Raw genomic sequence first — 19,030 nt, forward strand, 5'->3', positions numbered from 1 at the left:
TTTTTTATATACACGAGTCTCATTTTATTTCCCGATAGAGGCCAGAAGCAACCACTACAGCAATGTGCAAAATCTTTATTTATTATTTTTTTAAAAAGGAGAGTAGTATTCCATTCCTTCCTCAGATGCCTTCCTTTAAATTGCCTTTTTCCGACCTGGTGGTGTTCTCCAGTTTTGTTGGAATTACAATTCCCACAATGTCTAGCCATTCAATTAGTCCCTTTGCATGAGACAAAGGGGGTGGTGGTGACTTTTCAACATTCATTGTTCAAATATAATTTTATTTGCTTAAAAAAAAAACCACCACACCACCAAAGCACAGTAGGAATCAAAATAAAATGCAGTAACATCTCTCTCCTCCCTCCCACCCCCAGCCATTTGCATCTGGAAATTGGATTTCCAATTTAGGCACTCCTATGGCTCAAATGTGGCAGGGGAAAAGAAAAGAGAATAAAATTAAACTACAGGAAAGACAGCAAGATTTCAATGGAGGAATTGTCACATTCCTAAATCAACAACGTCTCATCCACAGAGTTCTGATGAGTTATTTACAACGAAGAGTGCACATTTTAAGGCTCTGGACAAGGGATCGGCAACCTTAAACAAATCGGCAACCTGCTCAATTCTTGGAACCAACAGGAAGTCTATTTCCCCCGCCATAGAGTCTCCTCCTAGTGTGGCGTCATTTTTCCTTTGCCATCCGGAAGTCCGGTTCCCCCACCATAGAGTCTCCTCCTAGCGCATCCTTTTTCCTCTACCTGACCTAATTGAAAGCCCAATCAATTGTGGAGCCTACTGGAAACAGGGAGCCGCAGCAGAGGGATGAAAGAGCCGCATGCGGCTCCAGAGCCCAGGATGGCTGACACCTGCTCTAAGGGAACAATCAAGTCTGAATTCCAAACGAGAACACGAATGGCAAGTCAGTAACAGAGAGGTCTGTTGGATGGGAATAAGCCTGACAGGCAGAAGTTCTCTTTTATTCTGGAAAGATAAACACAGAGGTCAGTTCTTATTAGACGAGGGTAAGGGAAGAGCAGAACTGAGAAAGGAAAGGGTGTGTGCAAAAAGCTGTAACTGCTACATCACTTCTGTTCACTTCTGAAGCAGAGATCAACAATTGCCTAGGACAGTGGTGGCGAACCTATGGCACGGGTGCCACAGGTGGCACACAGAGCCATATCTGTTGGCACGCGAGCTGCTGCCCTAGCTCAGCTCCAACATGCAGGTGTGTGCCAGCCAGCTGGTTTTTGGCTTGCACAGAGGCTCTGGGAGGGCGTTTTTGGCTTCCAGAGAGCCTCTGGGGGGGGCATTTTTGCCTTCCCCGCACCTCCAGGGAAGCCTTGGGAGCCTTGGGAGTACGAAACAGGAGCCTACTGGGCCCACCAGAAGTTGGAAAACAGGCCATTTCTGGCCACCAGAGGGCCTCCGGAGGGCAGGGGAAGCTGTTTTTGCCCTCCCCAGGCATTGAATTATGTGCATGGGCACTCGTGCATACGCGATAGCGCATGCCCATGCTCTTTCGGCACCGGAGGGGAAAAAAAGGTCAAAAAGCACCAAAGGTCACCATAAAAGCAAGTCTAGAGTAGGATCAACCTTGGAAAATGGCAAGAGAAAATCAAGTATTCCTTGGAAGGCGCTAGTTGGGGTTTGGCTTGCAAGAGACGCTATTGTCCGTCGCTTCTGAACTGGTTTCTGGTGAGGCTGACTTAAAGGCCTCAAACCCTTCTGTGGGGACACGCCAGTCCCACGCTTCTCAGCAATACACTCTAAGCAGAGGGGCTCCAGAGGAGTCTGTCTCTGTTTCTTGGAAAGAGCCACCTCTACTTAGCGGAGATCCTACAGGAGAACGGGAGGAAACAAGAAAAGAAAAGTTATACATGCAAGAAATAAAAAGCTAGGAGAAAGCATACTGATAGGATAAAATGGAACAATATATATTTTTAATTGAATTTCTTGAAACATAAAGCATAAACAAACACATACAAGAAGTAGACAGATCATATAATACATACAAGCAATTTACGGAAACTTGTGCATTTTGAAATAAAGTTGTTTTTACATTGCCTTTTCTACATTGTCCTCTTTTATTCTGTCTGGTTTTTTTTATTTCTGTTTTTCCCCCCTCTATCCAATTGTATAATTTTCCCCATATGGTATAATAATCATTTCCCTGTTTATTCTGCAATTCCATCATCGTTTTATTCATTTTTGCACATTCTAGTATTTTTCTGATTATCATCTGTTCTGTTTAAGTCTTATTCTAGGTTTTTTCTTATTCTATACGAATTTAGATATTATATGATTTAAATTTGTGAAAAATCGCTTTTCTAATTTAACTGGCGGCGTCTGAAAGAGATATAGCCATCTAGGCAGTATGTTGGACTTTTATCGTATTAATTCTTTCCATTATTGATAGAATGGAACAATATTTTGTAACCGTGCCTGCATATACAATTTCCTGGCTGCATATGTAATTTCTGTGGCTGCATATATAATTTCCAATAATGCTATTGCTAATTTCCCCCTAATAAAAAATTTGTCTCAGTTTTGGGAATGATTTGAAAAATGCATTGATTTGCGTGAAACCTCTTTTGCAATCTGGATCGGGGGTCTCCAACCTTGGCAACAACTTCTAGATCAGGGGTCTCTAACCTTGGCAACAACCTTTGGATCAGGGGTCTCCAACCTTGGCAAAGATTTGCTGGCTGAGGAATTCTGGGAGTTGAAGTCCACAAGTTTTAAAGTTGCCAAGGTTGGAGACCTCTGCTGCCCTCTTTCAAGACAGGAACCACTGGAAATGGATAAATATGAACCATTGGTTTTGGGATTCACTGATTAAAATGGGTTGTTTATGGGAAGGAGGGAACCAAGCTATAGAATTTGTGAGGGTGCAGATGGTAACTATCAGATTTATCAGTGCTAAAAAGGAAGTCAGAAATGGCTTCCTTAAATATATTTTCTGTGGTTCTTTTTCCCTTTGCTTTTTGCTGACCTTCGCTTTTCCCCATTCTTTATTTTTTCAGTTTTTGCAATTTTTTAATCTTGCGTAAAAATTATTTTTAAATAATCCACGCATGCACGCACACCCCAGGAAGCCACTCATGCGAGGTTAAAAAAGAAACTCAAACATTCCAACAAATGTTAACCGTTGAAATAATGGACAAGACAAATACATGGCGCCTTCTTTGGTTTCTGTTCTTTTAGCGGCGTAATCCAGGCGCTGCGTTCAAGAACTGGGATGCTGAGAGAACGGTTCTGCTTGCTTTTGTTTAAAAGCAAAAATAAAAATAAAAATGCTTCTCAGCATTTTCAAAAGCCCATTTCTGCTTGTCGAGGGAAAGAACACGAAAGCCTCAGAAACTCCGAGACTTTGAAACACATTCCATCAACCTCCAATTGCACATTTGTAAGGGACTCTGCAGCTAAGGCAGCGGGATCTATGCTTTAAAACCAGAAAGGCGAAAAGCTCACATTCTCAGCCAACTTTTAACCACACTGCGGTTATGGTTCCCCAGCCCCGTTTATACCTGCTCCAAGAGCCCATGTTAAACCAAAGAAATTCACCCAGCCATTCCCACGTCCAGCTGAGAGGATGTAGCTCAACCAAGCCATTATAGAAATAGCAGAGATCAGCAATGGGCTCCTAGAGGTATGGTCAGGTATGCAGAACCGATAGAAAAATTTTGAATTTTTTTCTTTTATCCCCTTCTGGGCTCTGGGTATGTTTTTCCTATCACATTAAATGAGGTTGAATGTGTATAATTTTAGAAGAGCTGTGCGTTCGTGTATGTGTGTGTACATACACATACAGATTATAGCGTAGATCATGTATGTTTTTGTGTGCCTGTGTGTAATATGTATGCACACATATGGCATATATACATAGAATTAAATAGCATATTTTGGATGTTCAGTAATAATAAATAGAGAGGGAAATTGTGTCTCTTTGAGGCGAGGAGAGGCCAGGCACCCTAACCCTAACCCTTGACGTGAGTGATGACAAATTGGCCACATTTAAGCCAGTCACATGACCTTTAAGCCACCCCTAGTCACATGATTGTCAAGCCACTCCCACCTGGTTACATGGCTGGTAAACCACACCCACAAAATAAGCCACCGCCCACAGTGTGGTTGTAAACATTTTTGCAGCCCTTCCCTGGTGGAGATGCCATTGAGTTGGTCTCAATTCCTCGGACGTACACAAAGACATTTTTGTGATTTTCTTGGGAAAAAGAAGGAAATGTCTTGTCCCCTTTAGCATGATTACGTGTCCTTCAAAATTGTGTTGGAGTTCTTCCGATTTAACAACTGATTCAGTGACCACGTGTGCAGTTTTATGAAAAACTTACCTTCCATGTTACTGCCACGTGAATCAGCTAAGAAGATATAGGTCGGTAAACTGCAGAGGTGGGCAGGCCCACCCGATCGTTGGAGCGAACCGGTTCGCTCCCAGCTGATGGTCGGAGCATGCGATTCGCCCGAACTAGTAGAATCCCACCCCTGCTTCAAACCTAGCTAAGGAGCACTGATTTTGTAGCATAAGGCAGTGTTTCCCACCCTTGGCCACTTGAAGATATTTGGACTTCAACTTCCAGAATTCCCCAGCCAGCGAACGCTGGCTGGGGAATTCTGGGAGTTGAAGTCCAGATATCTTCAAGTGGCGAAGGTTGGGAAACACTGGCATAAGGTAAAGAGTAAAATAGCCACCTGGGATGGTGGCTTCTTTTCAAAACAGGACGGGGTAAAATGTTTAGTGTTAGATAATAACGCAGTTAAAAAGCCTTAATAGTAACTAGATGCAGTGGTTCTCAACCTTTCTAATGCTACAACCCCTTAATACAGTTCCTCAGGTTGTGGTGACCCCCAACCATAAGTCTAGCGCCAAGTCTTCCAACATAGCTTTAAGTGGATTGGCAGGAAGGTCAGAGGGACGCCCCCACTGTAAGCGCCTGATTGGTCAGATTGTAAATGTAATATGTTACAAGGCGCCAGAGGAGAAGCTTCAGTTCCTAGATGACCCCTGTGAAATGGTCATTCAACCCCCAAAGGGGTCGCAACCCCCAGGTTGAGGACCACTGAACTAGTGTCCTTTCCTCTTGTTATATTTTGGCCTTTATCAAGCGGCACTAGTAAAAAATAGACTCATAAGTTTTTATTCTTTTTTTTCCTTATTAATTTTTAATCTCTGTTTTTTTTTAAAAGCAAAATCCATTGCTTATCTTCTGGCTGTATTAGATAGTAGTTGAAAGTGAATGACAAGATCACCCCCCCCCCATTTTCTTGGAATGAAGAAAGTTGGGGTGTCATAAAAGTAGGCTTTGAAGGTGGACTGACTTTACTCTGAGTGCCCAAAGTGAATTCGGAAGTTTGGAATTAGCTAATGTTTTACCTAGGTTCGAACCTTGCTCTTTGGGGTCACTCTGCTCTGTTTCTCACCTGACTTCATTAGGGTGGCATCAGGACTGGATCTTCTCCGGGTCCCGTCAACTAAACAATGTCGTTTGGCGGGACCCAGGGGGAAGAGCCTTCTCTGTGGCGGCCCCGGCCCTCTGGAACCAACTCCCCCCGGAGATTAGAATTGCCCCCACCCTCCTTGCCTTTCGTAAACTACTTAAAACCCACCTCTGCCGTCAGGCATGGGGGAATTGAGATGCTCTTTCCCCCTAGGCCTTTACAATTCCATGCATGGTATGTATGTATGTATGTTTGGTTTTTATATTAATGGGTTTTTAATCGTTTTTAGTATTAGATTACTATTGTACACTGTTTTATTGTTGCTGTTAGCCGCCCCGAGTCTCCGGAGAGGGGCGGCATACAAATCCAATAAATAAATAATAAATAAATAAATAAATAAATAAAAGCTAAATAAGACCCTGGACTATTGAGGCATTCCCTCAATTATTTTAAAAGGGGAAATATATTTATGAAAAGGAACACAGCAACATGGAAACCCTTCAGAGTCCCAGGCAAGCAATGAGCCCTCTTAGTAATAAGCAGCCATGAGGGCTAGAGTCTTCCTTTTAGTAAAATCTGAAGGATTGGTTACTTCCCAGTTGACACGATAAGAGTCTCCATTAAAGGCCAGAGTATACATTGCACAATTATATTCATTTATTCTTGCAACCATCCTCCCCCTGCCATTGAAAATTTTGGTTATCAGGCACTGGAAAACGGAATTCAGAAATTGGAGAATTTCAGGTGGCATTAAAAAGCCACGACAAGTTCCTAGCCCTTAAGGCTGTGATGCCTTATGAAACCTCAGAAGCCAGCAGAACCTGAAGCAGCTCATTACAGCAAGCCAAGGAGAAAATGTTCATACCTTGAATACCATTTGGCTCTCACCATGGCTATCAGGAAAAGAATAATATTACATTTTACGTATGTTTATTTATTTATATTACAAACTATGTTATGTTCATTTATTTGTGTACATGGGCGCTTGCTCGTGGTTAAGACCCAGTAATTAGAATTGTTCAAATGGATTTAATTCATTCTTGAATTGTTTATTTTGCTTCGAGTAAACAGGCAAATCCCAGTCAAACATCACTTCAAAACTAATACTATTTCTGCACTTACCATGGGGGGCAGAAGGCTGACTAGGCCACGCCCACCATTGCCACGCCCACCCAGTAACCGGGCAGGGAGCCCTATACAGACGAAGCGGTGGGGGGCGGACGAAGCGGCGGCAAATGGGGAGAGGGGCGGCGAGAGGCGCAGCGGTGGCGGGCGGACAAAGCATTGGCGGGGTCCCCCCCCACTCCCCCCCCAAGCCTGGCTCTAGTCCCCTTGCGGTCATCAGAGCCTGCAAACTTAAAAGCACTTGTTTTGGCCGCTGCTTCCAGTAGCAGCAGCAGCGGCCAAGAGAGAAGCGAGGGTTCGTAAGTGGAAAATGGTTCGTGAGAAGAGGCAAAAAAATCTTGAACACCCGGTTTGTATCTAGAAAAGTTCGTAAGTAGAGGCGTTTGTAGGTAGAGGTACCACTGTACTCTAAAATTATGTTAAAAATCAATCATACCCATTTAGCAACAAACATACAACAGAGTTGACCTTCTCCGGGTCCCGTCGACTAAACAATGTCGTTTGGCAGGCCCCAGGGGAAGAGCCTTCTCTGTGGCAGCCCCGGCCCTCTGGAATCAACTCCCCCCGGAGATTAGAACGGCCTCCACACTCCTTGTCTTTCGTAAATTACTCAAGACCCATCTATACCGCCAGGCATGGGGCAGTTGAGACACCTTTCCCCCAGGCTTTTTTATATTTATGTTTGGGTATGTATATGTTGTTTGCTTTTATAAATATGATAAGGTTTTATGTGCTTTTTAAATATTAGATTTGTTTTCGCTGGAATATTGTTTTTATTATTGTTGTGAGCCGCCCCGAGTCTTCGGAGAGGGGCGGCATGCAAATCTAATAAATTGAATTCAATTCAATTGAATACATAATATTCGTCGGCCAGGGGGCTAGGATCTAATCGCTCGAAGCCTGGCGGCATAAATGAGTCTTAAGATTAAGGACAGTGAGAGCAGTGTGAATTTCTGTGGGGAACTGATTCCAGAGGGTTGGGGCCCCCACAGAAAAGGCTCTTCCCCTAGGCCCCGCCAAGTGACATTGTCTAGTTCAGTGATTTTCAACCTTTTTTGAGCCGTGGCACATTTTTTACATTTACGAAACCCTGGGGCACATTGAGTGGGGCGGGGGGGGGGGGGCCTAAAAAAAGTTTGGAGAAAAAAATTCTCTCTCTTTCTCCCTTTCGCTCTATTTTTCTCTCCCTCTTTCTCTCCCTTCCTTCCTCTTTCTTTCTCTCTCTCTACATCCCTCTTTCTTTCTCTTCCTTCCTTCCTCTCTTTTTTGCTCTCTTTCTCTCTCCCTCCCTACCTCCCTCTATGTCTTTCTCTCTCTCTCCTTCTCTTCCTCTCTTTTTCTTTCTCTCTTGCTTTCTTTCTCTTGTTCTCTTTCTTTCTCTCTTTCTTTCTTTCTCTCTCTCTTGTTCTCTTTCTCTCTGTCTCTCTCTCTCTCTCTTTCTCTTTCTCTCTCTTGCTTTCTCTCTCTCTCTGAGCTTCGCGGCACACCTGACCATGTCCCACGGCACACTAGTGTGCCGTGGCACACTGGTTGAAAAACACTGGTCTAGTTGACGGGACCTGGAAAAGGCCGACTCTGTGGGACCTAACCGGTCACTGGGATTCATGCAGCAGAAAGCGGTCCCACAGGTAATCTGGCCCGATGCCATGTAGGGCTTTACAGGTCATCACCAACACTTTGAATTGTGTCCGGAAACCAATCGGCCGCCAATGCACTCCACGGAGTGTTGGGAAAACATGGGCACGTCTAGGAAGGCCCATGACCGCTCGCGCGACTGCATTTTGCACGATCTGCAGTTTCCGAACACTCTTTAAAGGTAGCCCCAATAATGACGAGGGCATGAATGACTGTGAGCAGAGACTCCCTGTCCAAATAGGGACGCAACTGGCACATCGGGCGAACCTGGGCAAACGCCCCCCTTGCCACAGCCGAAAGATGAGGGCCCAATGTGGCTGAGGCTGTAGACCCTGTGTAGATTCATCCACTTTCCCAAATCTTATTAGACAGGCAGATGCCACTGAAAGAAAGAGAGGTATTCAAGACCTAAAGGCTTTTAAAAGGGATACAGGGTAGTGGGAATTGCTCCTCGAAGAAAAATGGTAAAACAGGGGTGGGATTGAAAACTTTTAGCAACTGGTTCTCTGCCCAGTTGCTGGGTGGGCGTCACCATGTGTCACAGAACTTAGAGTCTGTTAGGACCTTAACTCCGGAGGGCGATGGATAGAAGCCTTAATCATTTCTCTTCAAACAAGAAATTTATTTAAAAACAGAGATAAACAAATAAAAAAACTGTCTCGAGGGACAGGAGAACATATGATTCTTACATCATGGAGATTCATGGAGGAAGAGTGAAGGAAGAAGGAGGAAAAGGAGGTGACGCGAGAGGAGGATCAAATAAGACACACTAGTTAACTGTTTCATTACTAAATGTCTCTGAGGGGCTGTCAATATACAGCGTGACACCATGGGGGCATGGCCTACTCGACCTTCTGCACCACAGCGGGGGTGGGGGGCTTTTTCACCCTCCACTGGCTCCGGAGGCTTTCCTTGAGCCTCTGGGAGGGTGAAAACTGCCTCCCCCGCTCTCCGGAGGCCCTCCAGAGGCCTGTTTCTGGACTCCAACACTTCCAGGAGGTCCGTTTCGGATGCAGGTAAGCGCAGAGAGCATGCAGAGGCTATTATTATTATTATTATTATTATTATTATTATTATTATTATTAATTATATTTGTATGCCGCCCTTCTCTGAAGGGCCTCGGTTCAGGAAGGACAAAAAACGGGCCTACCAGAAGTTCAGGAAGGTTGGAAATGGGCCTGTTTTCGGCCTTCAGGGGGCCACTGGAGCCTGGAGAGGCCATTTCCGCCCTCCTGGAGGCTCGAAGAAAGACTCTGGAGCCCGAGGAGGGCAACCCCCCCCCTTGGTGCAAGAGGCCGACTAGGCCACGCCCATCCAGCAACCGGGCAGAGAACCCATTGCTAAAATGTTTGAAGCACACCCCTGGCCAGAAAGCAAGAAAAGCTGCAGTAGGAATTTGGGTAGGGGGTTAACCTCCGTATCTAAGACTAGATGGACAAAAGTCACCTTGTACTGGTCGGAGAAATAATGGCGTGAGATGGAGAACAGGAAGCAGCCCACCAGGGCCTAGATGCGCATTGCGAAAATGCGATAGCGAATTCTGTACGACTTAAAACCAGATGAGGCTTCCTTTTAAATGCAGACAGTCTCAGTCCCCCAATACACATAACTATCATTGCACTGTATTTTTCTTTTTTTTTAAGAGAACCAATAGGGTATAGCAGTTAAGGCACTGGGCTAGAAACTGGGGAACCAAGAATTCTAGTTCTGTCTTAGGCATGAAGCTAACTGAGTGATGTTGGGCCACTCAATGTTTCTCAGCCCTAGGAAGAAACAGGCAGTGACAAATCCCTTCTGAAATCTTGCCAGGAAAAGTCCCTTGTCAAGGACATATATCTAGGACAGTGATGGCGGACCTATGGCACGGGTGCCACAAGTGGCACACGGAGCCATAGCTGCTGGCACACAAGCCGTTGCCCTAGCTCAGCTCCAGCGTGAATCTGGGTGCCGGCCAGCTTATTTTTGGCTCGCACAGAGGTTCTGAGAGGGCGTTTTTGGCTTCCAGAAAGCCTCGTAGGGAATGTGGGAGGGCGTTTTTACCCTTCCCGTTGCTCCAGGGAAGCTTTTGGAGCCTTGGGAGGGCAAAACACAAGTCTACTGGGCCCACTAGAAGTTGGGAAACAGGGCATTTCTGGCCTCCAGAGGGCCTCTCGGGGATGGGGGAAGCTGTTTTCGCCCTCACCAGACATGGGTGTGGGCACTTGAACGCCCACACTCTTTCAGCAACTGAGGAAAAAAAGGTTCACCATTACTGGTCTAGGAAGCCACCAGGAGTCAACAATTACTTGAAGGCACAATCAACCAATCCAGTATAAATCAGTCCAATAACTTGGTAGAAACCCATTACAGTAGTACCTCTAGATACGAGCTGCTCCACATGCGAGTATTCCAAGTTACGAGCCGCGACGCGAGCGAAATTTCTGTTCGACACCCGAGCTCAAATTCGGGATACGAGCCGAGCTTCCACTAGGTGGCGCAAGAATCTCCTTGCTTCTAGTTATCTTGGCGCGAAAAACAAAGTCTAAAGGCATTCGTTCGAGATGCGAGTTGATCGACTTACGAGCTCGGGTCTGGCACGAATTAAACTCGTATGGCGAGGTACCACTGTAGTTCTTCCTTGCAGAAGGTTAAATTGCAGATGTCTGTAAACTTTCCCATCGCCCCATTTTTCTCGTGAAAGAAAACGTGGCCTGACAGTCATAAGCCCCCAAACCCCCAAACGTCCTAAAAGAGGTCAAGAAAACTCACCTGCTGTGTGGTGGATACCTTGTCTCATGTTTCTGGCTTGCATATCTGCTGTTGTTTCTACCGATATCTGAACAGGTAAATCTGAAAGGCAGTTAAGCAGAGAGGTTGACAATTTGAACAGAGGCCCCAACTCAGATGGGTCATGTTATATATCTTTGGATTCACCTGAGGGTCAACGAAAAGGGCAAAAATATCTGGGGGGAATTTTTAGGAATGGATTGAAAATAAAAATGGATAAAATAAATACGTACAGTGGTACCTCTACTTAAGAACTTAATTCTTTCCGTGACCAGGTTCTTCAGTAGAAATGTTCTTAAGTAGAAGCAATTTTTCCCATAGGAATCAATGTAAAAGCAAATAATGCGTGCAAACCCATTAGGAAAGAGATAAAAGCTCGGAATTTGGGTGGGAGGAGGAGGAGGAAGAAGAGGAGGAGGACAGTCGCTGCCGAAGGAAGAAGGTGAGGTGAGGGAAATGAAAAAAATCCAAAATTTTAAGGCTTAAAAAAAAAGAGGGACTCTGAGGCGGCGAGGAGGAGCACGCGCCTCCCATACATCCGGCGTGTAGCTGCCTCCCATACACTGCGCCAGAGAGAGAAACCCAGGTGGGCGAGAGGGGGGACCTCCTGCTCATTTGACTGAAAGGCGGTGGCTGCTGCTACCTGCTTCCTCTTCCTTCCCATGCTGAAGGGCTCCCCTTTCCTCTTGCTCACTCGCTTTGTAGCCGACTCCTGTCCTTCATTGTGGTGGCTCTTCGGTTTGGCTGAAGCCAAGTTGATCCAGCTGTGGCAAAGCGCTCCCTTTTACCTTTCCGCGCCCAGACACTCTGGGAGGCAACCTCATGCCAGGTGTATGTGAGGCAGTGTGAGGGAATCACCACAGCAAAGTGGTTTATTTCCTCTCCAAGCGGCCAGAGAAAGGAAAATGCTTCATTCGCTCTGGGCTGCCAAAGCCACCCCAAAACTCCTCTGGCAGACAGTGTTCCCTCTAATTTTTTTTTGGGGTGGGCGGAAAAGTATAGTGTCTGAGCGGCAGTCCCTTTGGGACTGGGCGGCACAGATATAACAAACAAACAAACAAACAAACAAATAAAAAGGTCAGCGGTTCATATCTCATCACCGGCTCAGGGTTGACTCATCCTTCCATCCCTCCGAGGTAGGTAAAATGAGGACCCGGATTGTGGGGGCAATATGCTGGCTCTGTTAAAAAGTGCTATTGCTAACATGTTGTAAGCCGCCCTGAGTCTAAGGAGAAGGGCGGCATAAAAATTAATTAAATAAATAAAAAACCCACCCTGTTTTGCCTGAGAGAATTTCAAAATAAAATACTGTACTGTGTGTCTATAACAGTGAGCTCATAATAGGGCAACTCTATCAATATCAAAATGCCACTTAAATAGTTGAGCTAGTTTCAAACTAGATTTTGATTTTCTTTCTCTCTTCCTTACTCCCATTCTTTTTCTTTCTCTTTTCCTTCCTCTCTTTTTTCTATCTGTTTCTCTCTCTTCCTCTCTCTCTCCTTCCCTCTCACTCTTTCCCTCTCGGCTTCTGGGCAGGTTTGGAAAACTCTGAGTTGATGATGATTTTTAAGTGAGCGATTGCTCACTGCTCAGCTTAGAGGGAACTATGCTGGCAGCCCAGAAAAGCCCGAGATGGCCAGGATTAAAGAGGGAATGGCAGGAAACTGGCCGGGCCTTCGTGCCGCTCTCAAATTTCCTGGGAATTTTTTCCGGGCTTGGGTTCTTAAGTAGAAAATGGTTCTTGAGAAGAGGCAAAAAAAATCTTGAACACCCGGTTCTTATCTAGAAAAGTTCTTAAGTAGAGGTAGCATTGTAGTAGTTAATGTATATTTTTGTGTGCCTGCGTGTAGAGAATTCTGGGAGTTGAAGTTCACAAGTCTTAAAGTTGCCAAGTTTGAAGACCTCTGCTCTTGATGCTCTGGGAGGAAGATGGGTTGTTTATTCTGCTCTGAACCTCCTGTGTCCGGTGTAGGAGGATCCTGAGAGAAATGGGGTGACCTACAGTCAGTGGTGGGCCACAACCGGTGCGCTTGGTGCTCTGTCCCGGTAGGAAATTCCAGGATGCATGTGCAGCTGCGCACCTCTGATGCACTGCCACATGAGATAGGGCTTTATGCGCATGCACGGCAAGTGAAATTTCATATGAGGACGCTCATACGAGATTTCTCACTCGTACGAGATGTCCGGCTCATACGTGTGATTTCAGCGATTTTCACCAATTTTTAACTTCTGCGCATGCACAGAAGCAAAAATATCAGCAAGAATTGATGTAACCTCACTCGCGCGCACATCCTCACATGAGGTCTCGCTGGCTGTGCATGTGCAGAAGCAAAATCTCACGCCGACGCACCCGTTGGGCGTGCATGCGTCCATAACGACCTTGGAGGGCGCACTATAGGAGGTAAGACATGTGGCACTACACTGTCTACAATGTCCTAATTCTCCACACATTATGATATGGTGTCTAATTTCCATAGCAATTTCTGCTTCAGGTACCAGAAAGAACAGAACCCTGTTTTTCTTTGAGGAGCCTTTCCTGCAGAAAAAACAATGGCTGCCAATCAGCCTTCCACTGAGGACCGGTATACTGCACGAGTCAAAAAGAGGGCTGTGAAAATATTTACAAACTCCTCACATCCTGGACACAAATTATTTCAACTCCTACCCTCAAAACGTCGCTAAAGAGCACCGCACAACAAGACAACTAGACACAAGGACAATTTTTTCCTGAACGCCATCACTCTGCTAAACAAATAACTCCCTCAACACTGTCAAACTATTTACTAAGTCTGCACTACTGTTATTACTAGTTTTTTCCCCATCATTCCTATCACCCATTTCCTCCCACTTAGGACTGTAACTTGTTGCTTGTATCCTTAAGATTTTTATTAATATTTATTGCTTCCTCATTGCTTATTTGACCTCTATGACAATCATTAAGTGTTGATTCTTGACAAATGTATCTTTTTCTTTTATGGACACCGAGAGCATATAGAATAAAATAGAATTTTATTGGCCAAGTGAGATTGGCACACAAGGAATTTGTCTTGGTGCAGATGCTCTCAGTGTACATAAAATAAAATATACATTTGTCAAGAATCATGTGGTACGACACTTAATGATTGTCATAGGGGTCAAATAAGCAATGAAGAAGCAATATTAATAAAAATCTTAGGATATAAGCAACAAGTTACAGTCATACAGTCAACATGGGAGGAAATGGGTGATAGGAATGATGAGAAAAACTAGTAGAATAGAAGTGCAGATTTAGTAGAAAGTCTGACAGTGTTGAGGGAATTATTTGTTTAGTAGAGGGATGGCGTTCGGAAAAAAACTGTTCTTGTGTCTAGTTGTCTTGGTGTGCAGTGCTCTGTAGTGACGTTTTGAGGGTAGGAGTTGAAACAATTTGTGTCCAGGATGTGAGGGGTCAGTAAATATTTTCCCCACCCTCTTTTTGACTCGTGCAGTCTACAGGTCCTCAATGGAAGGCAGGTTGGCAGCCATTGTTTTGTTCTGCAGTTCTGATTCTCCTCTGAAGTCTGTGTCGGTCCTGTTGGGTATCTTTTTCTTTTATGTCCACTGAGAGCATCTGCACCAAGACAAATTCCTTGTGTGTCCAATCACACTTGGCCAATAAAAAATTCTATTCTATTCTATTCTACTCTATTCTAGATTCCTATTCCCATCTGTGCGCACACCCAAACAAACCCTGCCAATATTTGCCCTATCTTTGGACCCCAACATCACCTCCCCAATGCTGCCATCACCACTGCTTCTCTCAACCACCATTTCGATCCATGCAGGCAGGGCCTGGTCCCAGGCATCTTGTGCCCGCTTCTGCCTGGGCACCATAGCCTGTGGGTTGTGCCCCAGGGGTGAGGAAGGAGCAGGATTATACTTGCACCCAAGACAGCCTGGGAAATTTAAAAAAAGCAGCATGCCCAGACAGCTGCTGCTGCTGCCGCCATTTGGAAGTGTTGCTGTTCTCCTAGGCTGTTGTTTTGCATTCCAGGGAAGGAAATGGTAATTCATTTGGATGTATGCAAAATCCTTCTTGCAGAATACAACTGTTTTCTACTGAGATGAATAACCTTATATTATTATCTTCGGAGAGGGGCGGCATACAAATCTAATAAATTATTATTATTATTATCATTAATTATTATTATTATTATTATTATTATTATTATTATTATTATTATTATTATTATTATATACTGCTCAAAAAAATAGAGGGAACACTTAAACCAAACCCCCAACACTTTACCCTTAGATTATCCACAGTTGACCTATCCAGATTCCTAAAAGGTCAGTAAGGGGCGAGTACAAGTGCACTAGAGTGCCTTCTGTCCCCTGTCCTATTGCTCTCCTATATCTCCTATACTCTTCTATTCCTATATCTCTTCTTCTATTCTTTCATTCATGTTTTATTCCTATAACTTATCTTCTATTCTTTCATAGATATATTTTACTATGACTATATCCTCTATAACCTTCAACATGTATTTTACTATGTGTATATAGATATATGCCCACTATAGCCCTCATTGTGTATTGCACAAAATAAATAAACAAATCTCCTGGGAGGAACCAGGGCCTCCACTCTCCTTGTGGTTTTCCCAATCGCACGCATTATTTGCTTTTACATTGATTCCTATGGGAAAAATTGCTTCTTCTTACAAACGTTTCTACTTAAGAACCTGGTCACGGAATGAATTAAGTTTGTAAGTAGAGGTACCACTGTATTGCCTTATATGTGGCTCTCTGTTAAGATATTCATGAACTGGGAGAGCCATGTTAACCAGGTTAGCCAATGAATAGGCATAGCAACTAAATCAGCCAATTGGAGTTAACCATTTCTGAGTCTGTGCAGAGAATCAAAACTGAAAGCTTAAGCTTAAGGCTGGGCGTGGCTCAGTCCACTCTGCTATCTCCTCTCTGTACTCTTTGCTGAAATGAAACTAATTCTGCTGCCTGTACCTGATTGAGGAAGAAAATGTATATATTAATATGTTTATAAAGAAGTTTATGAATCCAGCTGAATCAGTTCATCTGTGCCTGCTTCTGGTTTTGATTTCTGAAATAAACTTTGATACTCTCCAAATTGTGGTGCATTTGGTTTCCCTCCATTTGGTCCCATATCTGGCTGGAGAATTCTGGGAATTGAAGTTAAAGGCAGTGATGGGCTCCTACGGGTACGGTCAAATACGCAGAACTGGTAGAAAAAGTTTGATTTTTTTTTCTTTTTCTCCCTTCTGGGCTCTGGGTATGTTTTTCCTATTGCAGTAAATGAGATTGAATGTGTATAATTTTAGAAGAACTGTGCGTGTGTGTGTGTACATACATATACAGTTTATATAGTAGATAATGTATATTTTTGTGTGTCTGTGTGTAATACGTATGTACACGTAGGGCATATATACATAGAATTAAATAATATATTTTGGATGTTCAGTACTGTAATAGTAAATAGATAAAAGAAATTGTATCTCTTTCAGACAAGGAGAGGCTAGGCACCCTAAACCAAACCCTTGACATGAGTGACGTTAAGTTGGCCACCTTTAAGACAGTCGCATGACCTTTAAGCCACCCCTTGGTCACATGATCATCAAACCACTCCTACCTGGTCACATGGCTGGCAAGCCACACCCACAAAATTGTCACGCTGTGTATTGACAGCCCCAGAGACATTCAGAGACATTCAGTAATTAAATAGTTAACTCATATATGTTAATTTAGCTCCCCCCATTTATGATGTAAATCCTGTCTAGTCACTTCTTCTCTGTCTGGGGAAGAAGGGGACACAATCTGAAGTTAGTTGGGGGAAAGATCAAAGGCAACATGAGAAAATATTATTTTACTGAAAGAGTAGTAGATCCTTGGAACAAACTTCCAGCAGACGTGGTTGGTAAATCCACAGTAACTGAATTTAAACATGCCTGGGATAAACATAGATCCATTGTAAGATAAAATACAGGAAGTAGTATAAGGGCAGACTAGATGGACCATGAGGTCTTTTTCTGCTGTCAGTCTTCTATGTTTCTAAGGAGAAATCTCCATCTTGCTAAAAACTTTCTAACCATGTAGACGTGTTTGATAGCCTGTGATCAGGCAAAATTGATTTCATTGTTTTATACTAATAAAAGTAACTTCGTTTTGAAGCTTTTCTCCCATCTCATTCATCGCCCTCTGGATTAGATTCATTTCAGCTCACACGGGCTGTGATTGATGATTCTAATTTGACATGGTCAGCAGAGGATGGTTCAGTACTAATAAAAGCTACCGTGCTCATTGTAATGCCAGCCAAATGGAAGAAGAAGCTTTTTTCTCAAAGCTTCATTGATGAGATTTCACAAGAGCAACTACAAGGCTTGAAAGATCTCATCCACGCATCGTGTGGTAGTAAATTTTTTTGCAGCCATTCACTGCTTAAAGGTGCCAAGTTTTACCCTCGGAGAAGGGCGGCATACAAATCTAATAGAAACATAGAAACATAGAAGTCTGACGGCAGAAAAAGACCTCCTGGTCCATCTAGTCTGCCCTTATACTATTTCCTGTATTTTATCTTAGGATGGATATATGTTTATCCCAGGCGTGTTTACATTCAGTTACTGTGGATTTATCTACCACGTCTGCTGGAAGTTTGTTCCAAGGATCTACTACTCTTTCAGTAAAATAATATTTTCTCATGTTGCTTTTGATCTTTCCCCCAACTAACTTCATATTGTGTCCCCTTGTCCTTGTGTTCACTTTCCTATTAAAAACACTTCCCTCCTGGACCTTATTTAACCCTTTAATATATTTAAATGTTTCGATCATGTCCCCCCTTTTCCTTCTGTCCTCCAGACTATACAGATTGAGTTCATGAAGTCTTTCCTGATAAGTTTTATGCTTAAGACCTTCCACCCTTCTTGTAGCCCATCTTTGGACCCGTTCAATTTTGTCAATATCTTTTTGTAGCTGAGGTCTCCAGAACTGGATACAGTATTCCAAATGTGGTCTCACCAGCGCTCTATATAGCGGGATCATAATCTCCCTCTTCCTGCTTGTTATACCTCTAGCTATGCAGCCAATAAATAATAATAATCATAATCATAATAATATTATTAATTAATAAATAATAATAATCATCATAATAATAATAACAACAACAACAATAAAACTGAAATTCATGCATACCTTCTTCACTAGTGAGGACGGATGCCAGCATGGTCTCATTGCCACTGTGAAGTGGGTTGCCTCGGCTGGTGATCTCCCCTGAACTTGGGAGATTTGGCACGGCAACACGGGGCCGTACTCTGCTTTTCCGCGTGCTGATGCGTATGATGCCCCGGACGAGCCTACATTCAGCGTCCTGCTCATCCAAGTTGTAGTCCTGAGTGATGCTGTTGATGAGGTCCGAGATCTTGTTGGTCTTCTCCAGGAATGCCGTGTCGGAGGTGCACTTGGCCAACTCATCGATCTGGTGGACGCTGAAAAGCTCGGTCAGTTTCCTGAAGATGAGGCCGTCAATCTCCCTGCTGGACATGGAGCTGTTCAGCTCACCAAACTCAAGGTCGGACTCGTGGAAGGAATAATGTTCCTCGGAGCTCCGGTGGCTAGTAGGGGCGGGCTGCTTCTCGATGCTGGGTTGAGGGAACCTCTCCGCCAAAGGTTCCTTGTAACACGAATCGGAGTCTGTGGCAGGGCTAGGGTTCCGGTTTGGGTAAAGCGGGACCGGAACCCCTTTCAATTTGACGTCAGGGTAGCTAAAACTGCTCCCCATCGTACCCTTCCCAGTTCGGCTCCCGTTCTTTTCATTGGGGGAACTGCTGGCCGGACTGTTAGTTGAACGTCCATTGCACTCCTGGCTCTTCCCATCCTCTGTTAAAGTACTGTTGTAGGAGATACTGGCTCGGCAGTCCTTGAAACACCTCCCACAGGTGATCAGACAGCAGAAGATGGCTTTGGAGGTGTTCCAGATCTGGGAAAGACTGGGACAGCCTGGCGGAGGTGGGCTTTCTGCGGGTCTAGGGATGAAAGTATTTGTCTCGCCTTCCCCTCCGTTGGA

The 19,030-nt window shown here is 44.2% G+C and overlaps 1 protein-coding gene across 5 annotated transcripts in view; it reads right to left on the bottom strand.

Annotated features, from left to right (window-relative positions):
• Positions 1 to 19,030, bottom strand: part of KDF1 (keratinocyte differentiation factor 1) — a 46,303-nt gene continuing 27,273 nt past the window's right edge. For all 5 annotated transcript variants that reach the window (XM_070764974.1, XM_070764972.1, XM_070764973.1 and 2 more), the window contains 3 exons: positions 18,160 to 19,030; positions 10,963 to 11,043; positions 1 to 1,836 (listed from right to left, as the gene is read on the bottom strand). The exon at positions 18,160 to 19,030 is cut by the window's right edge and continues 222 nt beyond it. In XM_070764974.1, coding sequence (XP_070621075.1) covers positions 1,754 to 1,836; positions 10,963 to 11,043; positions 18,160 to 19,030 — 1,035 coding nt within the window. In that variant the 3' untranslated portion in view covers positions 1 to 1,753. The remainder of the gene's footprint in view (positions 1,837 to 10,962; positions 11,044 to 18,159) is intronic.

This window comes from Erythrolamprus reginae, chromosome 11 (genome assembly GCF_031021105.1).
Source record: "Erythrolamprus reginae isolate rEryReg1 chromosome 11, rEryReg1.hap1, whole genome shotgun sequence".
NCBI lineage: Eukaryota > Metazoa > Chordata > Lepidosauria > Squamata > Dipsadidae > Erythrolamprus > Erythrolamprus reginae.